The following is a 12,867-nucleotide window of genomic DNA, read 5'->3' on the forward strand; positions in this document are numbered from 1 at the left end:
TATCTTTATTTTCCTTAAATTATTGTTAACCAATTTGACCAAATTACCCTTACAGTTAATTATGTGTAGTTATATAATAAATGTTATCACATGTTAATGACATCTACCCTCATATCACAACCCTTCATTCATTTAATTTAATGAACAAGAAGTGGCCATACATTCACACGATATTTGTAGTTCACATTTATTTCTAACCCTATATATATATATATATATATATATATATATATATATATATTGACATTTCTAATTTCTAAGTTTGCTCCTTTGAGTAGACTTCTTCAAAAGGGAAAGGCATGAGTGAGCTAAATGGGACAAGCACCAAGTAAAGCTCTCATTGAAAAACACAATGTGTAGAATGAAAGTGATTATACCACCACTTGGTCAACAGCCCACCTTCCACTTACTCTAGATATGAATCACAAACCCATTTTAGATGGGATAACTATAATCACAATCCTCAAATCATATTCAAACTCCCCCTAAACCACAATTTTCGAACCATTGACTCCATGCATTTTGTCAATCAACTACCTAAATCAATATAGATAAAGAAAGCGACCAAGTAGCCTTTTGGCCCACCGCTAATAATTCAATCAAGTAAACGCAAAGGTCAAGTGTATCTGCACTTTAGAAGATCATGATTTAGAGAATATTCACCATCGCACTAACTGCATCTTGCAAAAGGACCATTTGTTCGGGAATCAGTCTAGTAATCCCCAATTTACGGGTTGTTTTAAGATTAACACCAGGAATTATTTCAAGAAATAGATGCCAAGTTACAAAGTGTGAGACCCACAAGTTGGGAGAGTGAGAAAGATAAAAGGATAGCATGGTAGGCATGGGATAAGCTTCTTGGACAAAGTGCAAATCCACACTTTTAATTCTTACATGTTACTTATAGATATTGTAAAATAATATGCATGTGTGTGGGGAAGAACTTCTTTGTAAAAAAGAGGAAAACACTTGTTCGTACAAATTCGTATCGCTATATATCAATAAAATAAAAATAAAAGCCCCCATGAATGCAAATTCAAAGTACAGCATTGCAGCAAAAGATCATAACCACATAAACCTCCAAATATCAACTCTTTTCCCTTTATCCTCTTCGAGCTACCCATCCCTCTCTCTCTCTCTCTCTCTCTCTCTCTCTCTCTCTCTCTCTCTATATATATATATATATATATATATATATATATATATATATATACACGTATGTGTGTGTGATCCCGCATTTAATGCTCGAATAAGCTCTATGCTCAAAGATATTCAACCTCAACACTATATATAATCTACCCATCTCCATAACAGCAACACAACTTTACTCACACACACAGAGGCCTATATCCATACTACACACATACATATATATACATTATAAAGATGATGAGAGGGAAAGCTTTGAAATCGTTGACTAAAAAGTGGAAAAAGATGAATGATGGAGGAGTTATTCCTTCATCTACAAACTGTGACAAGTGTTGTCAATGGGCACTTAATTGGGCATCATCATCCATGCGCGAAGAGGAAGAAGCTTCGATTCCAAGAGATGTCCCAAAGGGTCATTTGGTGGTGTACGTGGGAAAAAACCAGAGGAGGTTTGTGATCAAGGTGAAATTACTGAAACACCCTCTCTTCAGCGCTTTGTTGGATCAAGCTCGTGAAGAATACGACTTCAGTACTGAGTCCAGACTCACTATTCCATGTGATGAGGACATGTTCCTCAGCGTAGTTCAATGTGCCATGTCCCCACAGGATCGAAGGATCCCTCTGTGCCTTTGACTTTCGTTGGGTCTAAGAAATTGGAATTTATGCAAGATTATAATCATTATATATATTCATGTAAAGAGATATATAACTAAATATTGTATGCGACTAGCTATAACAATGAACTTGAATGCAAGAAATGAAACCTGTCTTTTTGTTCCAACAATGATAAAGTACAACTCTTTCTGTAGCAAGTACAACCCTGCGAAGAACTAAAAACAGATTCAAGAAGTTATAACTAATTTAAATTTTCCCACGTTTGTTTTTTAATCCAAAAACCAAGCATTAGAATATCAAACTTTTTTTTTGAGTTCATAGTAATTATAGAAACTTGATTTTCCTCTCTATGCAGATTTTCCTTTGGGTTTTCACGATATTTAGGCCTCCAATTATAATAAAATGTTACTGAAATTGTTAATGTTGGAGAAAATAGATGGGACATGCTTTAAAATGAACTATATAGATATGACGCCATTCTTCCCGATAACTGAAATGCATGGTATACCAAGAAAATATAGCAACAACAACAATACCCAAAATCAAATAGGAATGGGGTATAAGGAAGGTAAGATGTAGACAAATGTACTTCCATCGACGGGGATAGAGACTTCTTCTACAGATGACATCTAGCATATGACACATGGGCCCATAATGATGAATAAAGTAAGGGTGCGATAAAGACGAAAAAACATAGGCAATGGCAAAAAAGGTAAATAATGTACCAAAAACACAATCATATAAAAGAAAATTGGTGAAACATTTCAAAAATTAGAGTAAATTATTTATTTTTTAAAATTAACCCAATGACTATAATTGTTTACAAATCATTGTTTCAAAAATGGTAGTCAAATAATCAGAGTATCCCAAAATCCAAATAACATAAAATCCGAATGATGTGCACGATTACACATTCGTCTTGCCACAATCATCTGAAGAACCTAAAACCATAACAAACAACTGTAGGCACGAAACTTAGTAAGTTCCCCCAAAATACTACCACACAAACATATAACCAAACAGATATCGGGTCCACAACCTCCTGGTTGGATTACCTCTGGCCCACAACCTTTCGGTTGGCTTGCCCAATATATAATAGGTCCATAACCTCCTGGTTGGATTACCCCTGGCCCACAACCTTACGGTTGGAATGCCCCGGTCTGTTGATTGACAGCACAAAGTCGTACAGTCTCAACCCCAGCATACCATGTCGACATATACATAAAAAATAACATATATCCAGCAATAGACAATCATATAATTAGTCAGCAGACAAAGAGGCAGATCTAGAGATCATTACCGCATAGCAACATCCAATAAATCAGGACACATATCTAACAGATCACTACAGCATAGCCACATCCTCTAAACCAGGATACATAGACTAATGGGCTGATATTGGTGCATTCGACCCACAAGAACAGTGAGGAAAACTCACCTGAATCGAAGGACTCTGAAACACTGCGATGCGATCATTTTTTCTACACTGCTTGCACCCGTGAATCTACTAACACCAGAACCAGATAAAATCTTAATCAATAGTCCAAAATCCTTAAGTTTGACCCAAATTCAAACTTGCTCAAAAAGTCAACAGTCAACGAAAGTCAAAGCCCAAGATTGGTTGTGTACGCCCAGCGTACTCCATGTACGCCCAGCATACGCGATTCAAGTCCAAGACGCCAAGCATACGCCCAACGTACGCTGACTGATCCCAACATTCCATTAAGCACTTTATCCCTTATGACCTTTTGTCTAGAGCTCATATATAGACTCAAAACATCGACTGAAGTCATAAAGTTTCCACCTTTATGACTTTCCATGGCTAGAAAAGGTCCAAAAGCTAAACCCTAACTTAATGATTCATTAAGACAGCATAACTCTTGCATGGAAGGGATGGAAGGACCAAGATCACATTTTTATGGTTCCTAATAGCTCCATAATGGATAAAGTTTACAACTTTATCCATTAAAATGGTCCAAACAACCAAAATCTAGTCTTTTAAGTTTCAAAGGGACCAAAAGTGCATCCTTCTTACTTAATCGATTAAGTCCAAGTTTCCAACCTTTAGATCTGAATCAAAATGATGTTTAAATGGATAAAGTTTCCAACTTTATCCATAACAAGGTCACAAACTTTCCAGATCTAAACTTTATGCACTAAAGTGATCAAAAGCTCATAACATCCAAAACTAGCTAGATCTAACAAATGTATCATTAAGATTCAAGCTTTATACCTCTAGAAGAAAGATCAATGTGAACAAAGTTTGGATCTACAAGCTCTAATGCAACCAATACTTCTCCAATGAGCTCCTTCTTCTCCAAGATGCAACAAGAACACTCCAAAGCACTCAAGAACACCTTCTTTTGCTCATAAGGCTCAAACTAGGGTTGGGGTTTCAAGGAAGGGTGTTAGAAAGGTGGAGACTGAGAATGGAATGGGTTTGGGGAAGTTAAGGAGCTTAAATAGGGCTCAAACCATGAAAATAGGGTTTGGGTTCTAATCGTGTATGCCCAACGTACTCCTGGTATGCCAAGCGTACCAGGGATGCCTAGTACGCCCAGCGTACATCATGTACCCCCAGCGTACTAGACTGAGCCCAAAACCTTCCTAACTTCAAACGGTCATAATTTATTCGTTCCAACTCCACTTTTGACGATCTTCATATCCACTATAAAGGTATTGAAGAGCCCCAATAATATTATCTAGATATATTGGACTAAAAACTTCCCGAACAAAAATCCATATTTTATGCAAGAAGTTCGAAACATCATTTTTCCCGTTTTACCCTTTGACTCCAACACAAACCAAGGGCTTTAATCGCATAACCAATATTATCAACATCCAATAGGGTCTAAAACTTATTCCCTTGAAGCCTAAGGCCTTTACTTGATCCATTTATTGTCCAGAATCCCAAAATAAGAAACTTCTCGAAACAGGATGTTACACTAGGGCTTATATTACTTTGTGATTTTAAACCTCCACACCCTCCTATAGTCCTATGTAAGGTCATGTCCTCGGAAAAAGTCAACTTCTTCATCTCTAACATCACACTATCTTCTCACTTGATTATCGGGTGTACTCTATCCCTTGCACCCTCAATCACTCAATCGTGTCTCTCCACCTTCCTAACAATAGTCGTCAGTTGCCTCCATTGGACATGTCTAAACCACTAAAATCGTGATGCCCTCAATTTTTCAGTTATTGATGCATTTCCCATCGTATTTTAGTTCGGATTTTTGTATCCAGTATCCTATCCAACAATATTATGTCTCATGTGTACTTCAGCATCCTCATTTCTACAACTTCCATCTTATTCTCATGCTCCTTGTTTGATAACATTCTTCTCCATACAACATAGTTGTCTGGTGTCACCCTATAAAATTTTCACTTTTATTTCAAGAGGACCTTTTCACACAAAACTATGGTAGCCGATCTTCACTTTAAAAATCTGCACTTTAAAAATCTCACTTTATACGTTGTGTAACGTCGTCAACAACCCTTCCTTGTGGATTATAGACCTCAAATACTTGAAACTTTCCTTTAAGTGTAGTACTTGATCCCGATACATATTTCTACACCATCATCATTATTTTCCCTGTTGAAATTGCACCATAGATATTTTGTCGTACTTGTGTTGATCTGTAAATTCTTTTCCATCATCCAAGTTAAGGGTGTAATGTAACGCCCGTGTTTCTAGAATAAGCATTAGTATAATGGTATAATAGTTAGAGTCAACAATTATAACCTACTTTGAAGTAATAAAGAGAAATTATTTGAATATTATGTGAATTATGTGATTTTATGTGCATTATACTTATTTATAAGATATAATAAGTTAAGAATAAAAATAAGCGTCAAAAATAAAATAATATATAGACACAATATCTATGAATAAAGTTGTAGTGGTCGGGACAAGGATTCCGCAGATATAAAGAACGACGAAATCTGAGTTATAACGAAGAAGTTATGACATGTCGAAGTTTCGCGACAAAACCGGCACGACACCAGGAATCGTAAAAAGTGAGTTCACGATAAATTATTTTTTAGACTTAGTGATCTAAACTAAAGTTGTAGAGTACGTCTCCACCTACGCGTGGATATAAAGAACATCAAAAACGGAGCTCGTATGCAAAAGTTATGAGCTTCCAAAGATGTAGCTATCTGAGGGCATGACACGTGGCAGAAACCGTAGCCGCCTCAAGTCCATGACGTGAACATTAAGTCCACGGCGTGAAACTAGTCAAGGACACTAATCGAGTCTAGAAGACACGTGCTAAGGCTACGGTATGACTCATGGAACCTCACGACATGAACCTATCATGTTCACGACATGAAAATGTCATCCGGGCATCTTTCGAAGCTAGAGCGCAGATGGAAAGTCTACGAAGTGATTCAGTCATGATTCATCACGTGAACATGTCATGTCCACGACATGAACTTGTCTTGGACACCCTATAAATAGCAAGTTCGACTCTTTCATTCCTTACACCAAACCTTCTTTCTTGATGAGGGATTATGGTTTATAGGCCAGTAGATATAAATAAATGTTGTAAGGCCTATGTTCTTTTGTTTATGCTTTTGATCTCTATTGACAATGACATCCCGAGGTTTTAATATAATGAAATACATTTCTTCGGAAATGCTTTGATAAAATCTTTATCATATTTTTGGGAACAAATTTCGCAACATATTTCTTTAAAAAGATACTCTGTCTTTCAAAATAAAGCATAAACAAATCGGTCTTTTCTGACCGTGAAAATGGGGATGTCACATGTAATGAACTCAAGTCAACTTGATGAGTATCTTATATAGTTATATGGTCTTATATACAGGAAAAGGGAAAGTCAAATAGTTAATTATTAGTTATGATTAAATGCAATCAAACAATTAGTAGGTAAATGTAAGGGTTATGGGTAATGTTAAATATGACTCAAGCATTTGGAGCATTCTCATGGAGCATTTGGAGCATTCTCATGGAGCATTTGGAGCACTTAGAACTAAATGGGGCACTTGAGTTTTATAGAGCATGTAACAAAAGAATGGATCATCTGAGATGGATTTGGATCATCTGAAAAAGGAACGGATCAAGTACCAAAGGAACGGATCATCTAAAAGGTGGTTTGGAGAAACTTGGAGTGGTTTGGAGCATCTTGGAGTGACTTGGAGCAACATGATCCAACATGTTGAGCCATGAAGATGTTGATCCATGAAGATGTTTGAGCCATGAAGATGTTGAGCCAATTGAAGATATTGAGCCAAATGAAGATGTTGAGCCACGTGAAGATGTTGGACCAACATGGAGAAGTTGAGGCATCATGCAGAAGTTGCACCACCTGTAGGAGATGTTGAGCCAAACATGAAGGATGTTGCGCATCCTTGCACAAGATGGGCCAACATCATACATGTTGCGACATCTTGGTGCAAGATGCGCCATCTTGGTTTCTTGATGAGCCATGATATTTTTTGTGAGCCACGTATACTATGAAGTCCTATATGATGCTCAGAAGTTGGTGATGCTCAAGGAATACACCATGTTGTGCCACCATGATGTATGTTGGGCCACTAGTGTTCATGTTGTACCACTATGGATCAAGGTGCTCCATCATGTGTGTTGTTGATGCTCATGGGTTGTATGACACGGATGAATGTTCCATAAGATGTTGCATGGTGGAATATGATTGGTTGTCACCTTTCATGGGCCTGTGGACAAACGGGCTTTGCCCATTAGGGTTTTAGGTCTAATCCCTCAAGTATAAATATGGATGCATGCTAAGTCATTTGGTGTCCTTTGTATCCTTAGTGAGTAGCACGAATCTCTGGTGAATTATACTTGTAACCTCTGTTGAGAACTCTGGAATAAAGAATACTCCCCTCCTGCATGTGGACGTAGGTCATTTTGACCGAACAACATAAATATTGTGTCTTGTGTGCTTTTGGTTTTGTTTGTTATCCCCATTACTTCCTAACAATGGTCATCATAACTTGGCAAATGGCATCAGATTTGATTTGCTCTGAGTCTTAACAAGTATCGTCTGATTTCCTAACAGGTAATTTATTTTTTACAATTGTCTCTTAGTTGACAAATTTAGTAGAAAGTTGTTTCAGTAGAGTTGTATAATTAATGGATTAGTTAGTGTTAGAGTCATTCGTTGATTGTATTAGAGTTAACTTTGGGAGAGACCAAGAACTCATTCATATTGCATCATTACAAGTTGCAATTAGTATCAGATTGTATCATGGTATCACAGCAGTTTCAAACCATGGGAACTTGTTCATCAGCTAACTGAATAAATGAAAGGAGGAATTTCATTACAAGTTGCAATCAATATCAAATGGCATAAAAAAGTTTCAAACCATGGGAACTCGTTTAGCAGGTACCAATTGCACAAGCCCGATTTGAATCAAATTTTGAATCAATGGAAGGAAGCCTTCAAGCAATTATATGCAACAACAAACCAAATTATCAAAAATCCAAGAAGATGTAGGAAAGAAAATGATTATGTTAGTGTTAGACAAGTATGTCAACAGACATTCAAAATCAACTTCATTTTGTGTCATTAAACTAACAATCAACAAATTTTATCTAGAAAATTAGATTTTAAAGGTCGATCAATATTTTTTCTTTAAATCGCCTGACCAATAAAATGTTGGAAGTAGTGATCATCTCATTCGATGGTGATGCTTTATGATGGTTCCAACGAGGGAACAAAAGCTTGTGATCAAGAAATGGGAAGAATTAAAACAATTGATCTTGAATCAGTTTTGAAAAATAATGAACAAAACATTTTGGGGTTAATATCATAAAACATTCTTATACATTGAGTTTTTTAAGATTAATCCTCAACTTATTTTTTTTAAATGACCATGCATTTTTTCATTATTTTCGATTTGGCTATTTTAGTAGGTTTTCCAATAATCTTCAGGTTTTAGATAAAAAAAATCAGGAAATCATCAGAAAAGTCCTAATATTTTACCCTAATTTACGAAAAATCTCAAACTAAAATTTGTTTATAAAAAATCATGAATTACCAGTAAAAAATGATGATATGACTCCTTTTTCTCAGTTTTTACCGGTTTCATCATTTACTTGGTTCGATTAAAGTTTCATTATTTTACCCTGATTTACAAATAAGTCTTAAACTAAAATTTAATGATGAATTGGTCATTTTCTCTGTGTAACATATATTTTATCGGTTTCATTGATAACCTGAACGCCTACTCATTAAATAAGTTGATAAGATGGATATGATGTGTTATATAATGCTACGTTTACCGTATAATTTAATATTCATCTCATCGGCACATTTATGACTATGTATCCAAGTCAGCAATGAAACCGATAAAATGTGTGTTTTCGGGAAAAAAAAGTGTGGGAAATGAGTTGATGTATGATGAGATGGATATATCGGGTTACATAAGATTAGATAGACGATTTGAAAATTCTTATAAACTTAAAAAATGAAGAAGTTGTTGGTAGTTTATGTAATTATTACAGTCTTCGTGGGATGCATTTCATATTCCAAAAAATATACATTACATCACGATATCAAGTTTTATGGTAAATATGACATTATATAACCCAACATATCCATCTCATCAGCTCATTTAATGACTAGGCGTCAAAGTCAGCAATGAAACCGAAAAAATGTATCTTAATGTGAGAAAATTGTCAAATCATCACTAAATTTTACCGGTACTTCATGTTTTTTAGTAAATAAATTTTAGTTTGAGACTTTTTCGTAAATTAGGATAAAATCTTATGATTTTTTTGGAGATTTCCCTAAAAAAATTCAGAAAAACACTTATCTTTTATAAACTTTTAACTTTTTTTCTTTAAAAACGAACGTTTGGCAAAACTTTTTGCATGATGCTCAAAGATTGCAGCAATTGAAAAACAATTGTCTAGCCTGCCTTGAAATTGTTTCTAACGAGAAAAACATGCAAGCTTAGATTAGATTCCAAACATAGAATGGTGTTCGGAAGTTGTCTTTGTGTTTGGTTCTTAACATAATACAGTATAAGATATCAAGCCAACTAAAATTGTTTTTCTTTACATGCTACAATCTTGAAGCATCTTGCAAATATATCTTGATATATATTTTGTCAACAATAATTTGATACAATAGTCTCTCCTTGTTTCGAACAAACAAATGGTTCCATGAAATGTTGAAAAACATTAAAGATCACTATAAACGTCAACAAGAAGAATATGACAATTATGAGTCAAAAAAAAAGACATAATTTCGTTCATACGAAAACAAAATTTGAGTCTCAAAGGAATATAACGACATTATTATAGATCAAATCAGTTCTTAGCTTGAAATGTTTCTAACGGTGAAACATGAATTCTAAAATCAAATTCCAAAAAAAATAAATGAGTTTTTTCGGAAAAAAAATATTGAGGGTTTTTCCGAATTTTTTTTATTCTAAAACCGGAAGATTACCGTTAAACTTATTAAAATTGCCAAATAAAACACACACACACACAAATTAGGAAAAAAAATTGGGGTTTAATCCTTAAAGAAACAATATATAAGGTTTTTTAATGATACTAATCCAACCATTTTGTAATCAATTATTGGAGGTAAAACAAATGATACGGTGAGGTGAGAAGGAAAAATAAGAATCGGAAATCAAGATCAAATTTAGGAAACAAATTTGGTATCATCAATCTTCATTTCTGTCGGGGTTAAGACTGCATTTACTGTGTATGGCATAAACATTATATTTGAAGCTAGGAAAATAAAGATCGATATTATAAGGCTAATTCTTCCTTGGTTATCTAAGGGCATCGATTGGAGATGACAACTTTCAGTAATGCTCAAGAAATAACCAACGGAATCACAGATGAGGTGATATGGGTCAACTCTTGTAAAGTGCAAGTCAACTCAAAACCAATGTCAGATGATCAACATCCAATTTGTAGGTTTATAGTGATGTTTTATAAATGTAATTGGATTATTTATTTATTTTTAAAGATAGAATCGATGGGACATATCACATATGTACAACACAAGATGGCATAAATTACCACTACAAGGGAGTGTAAAATATACACATGTTATATCTGCCTCATGATAAAAGTACATATGATACAAAACATCAAGATGGTGTCACAAAAACAATGGCAGTGCTAATGCTAAATCACATTTTTTTTCTGAAATACAATCAACACACAAAGCACTGAAGAAAATTACCAATTCAAAAGAATTTTTCAGCAAGCATCATCATCTAACATCTTCAAGCAACCCTTCAAGCTCTCTTTCACCAAATGGTGTTCCATTTGAATTTGCATCTTTTGATTTAACAGATAAATAGTATAGAAGCCATGCCACCATAAAGTATACCTCCATGAAAGACTGAAATGCAGAAGCAAATAACTTCCCAAAGAATCTTGAAAGCACCCATCTTGCAAATGACCCACAAATAATACCTTCCAAACACTTGAGATTGATAGCAGGATGCAGCATTAAAGATAGCAAATGACACCCTTCTTTTACAACTTCTTTCACACTCTTTCTGGTGTCCACCATTGCAATCCAAGCATCCACAGCAAAAACGAATGACACTAATGTGTCAAGCAAGAACCAGGATAACAGAAAGCCATAGATTTCTCTCTCAAACCCTTTTACCCAAGGGGACACGATTGAAAATGGCATTAGTTTTAATCTAACGAAGATCTTGAAGAACAGATATTGATCCTCGATTTCTCCAAAGAACCAAACGCCTAGGAGTTGAGTCAATGCATCCCTTACAGCCCATCTCATAACAATGTAGCCTGATAACCTTTTCAAACCTAGATTTGATCCATCCCAGAGAGTTCGAAGAAATGATTTATGCCCTTTTAACAAATCATTCATGACTACTACAAAAATAATCCCGAGAACCCAAGCGTAAGTAACAACAAATCCAAGAATTGCAAAACCGTATGAAGCAGATAACACGCCGAGAAGAAATAATAAGGCAGTCATTTCATGATGTTCTAGTTCAAACCTCTTGAGAAAAAGCTGCAGATCATCAATGGTATCACTCTCATTTTCTTTAATCATTGGAGGAGAGTTGGTATTACCGGTATCTGTCTTTTCTTCTTTCTCGATTGCCTCGACTGCTTTGAAAGAAACCTTAGCATGAGAACGCACAATCTCTGAAACCCTAATTCCATTATCGGATATGAAATTAGAGAACCCTCGTTGGGGATCAAAGAAGTCAACTATGAATGAGGTGGCATTCAGTTGTGGTCTTGGCAGGGTTCCGAAGAATCGGTGATCAAGCTCTTCATCTCCAGAGAAGAAATCATCATCTAGGGTTCCAACACGGGTGAGCTGGAGGAAAGGCCGGCGGCGATGGCGGTGGGTGATGGCGGGTGGGGAGGCGGGATTAGAGGAGATGTGGAGGCGAGAGAGGAGTGATTTTATGGAAGGGTCATGGTCGATGAAGGAAGTAAGGGAGTGAGTGGCGGTTTCGACGTTGGAACGGAGGGAAAGGATGAGAAATGAGAGGAGGATGAAGATGAGGAGGTGGTGGTGGATGGAGAAGATGGTAGTGGTTTGTTTGAGGATCTGAGTGGTGGTACGGAGGTGAATCAGGGGAGGCGGCGGAGAACGGCCGTCCATGGTGGTGAATTTTGCAACGGCGGATCTTGGATTTGTGTACTTTTATTTTTGTTCGTCGACGAAATAATCCCCGGCACAATTGGTTAGACTTGGATGGAGTTGCATATGAACAACATGGTTAGAAAATGAATTTAATTACTAAACTAACCCCAAAAGTAGTTTAACAAAAATTGGGGGCAAATTTGGAACATTAGGTATTACCATGTTTTTTAAAATGATTTATTAACTTCTTATTGGTTTTATCAAAAAGTCAATAAATTAAAAAATTATTTGGTAAAAGTTAACTTTTTAGACAAAAAAAATATAAAAATTCACTAAAAAAATTAAAAAGCACTCTCAAACACACCCGAAGACGATGTTATTCCCAAAACCACGGTTTAAAAGACTAACTCAAAATCACCAAAGAATTCTCCATAATCATAGTTAAAAACACATGTTTAAGACACTAGGTGAATCATCGCGTGTTGCGTGAATATAACTATTTTATTAA

The 12,867-nt window shown here is 35.6% G+C and overlaps 2 protein-coding genes across 2 annotated transcripts; one reads left to right on the top strand and one right to left on the bottom strand.

Moving 5' to 3' along the window:
- Positions 1–1,237: 1,237 nt before the first annotated feature.
- On the top strand, positions 1,238–1,940 carry LOC145105805 (auxin-induced protein 15A-like). Its single transcript, XM_079042887.1, has one exon. It carries the CDS (start codon positions 1,387–1,389, stop codon positions 1,780–1,782), a length of 396 nt encoding a protein of 131 aa, XP_078899013.1. The 5' UTR covers positions 1,238–1,386; the 3' UTR covers positions 1,783–1,940.
- Positions 1,941–10,808: 8,868 nt separating this feature from the next.
- On the bottom strand, positions 10,809–12,491 carry LOC145152644 (uncharacterized). Its single transcript, XM_079075421.1, has one exon. It carries the CDS (start codon positions 12,375–12,377, stop codon positions 10,992–10,994), a length of 1,386 nt encoding a protein of 461 aa, XP_078931547.1. The 5' UTR covers positions 12,378–12,491; the 3' UTR covers positions 10,809–10,991.
- Between the last annotated feature and the right edge of the window lie 376 nt (positions 12,492–12,867).

Source organism: Lactuca virosa, chromosome 1 (assembly GCF_052849685.1).
Source record: "Lactuca virosa cultivar CGN04683 chromosome 1, Lactuca_virosa_CGN04683_v6, whole genome shotgun sequence".
Taxonomy (NCBI): Eukaryota; Viridiplantae; Streptophyta; class Magnoliopsida; order Asterales; family Asteraceae; genus Lactuca; species Lactuca virosa.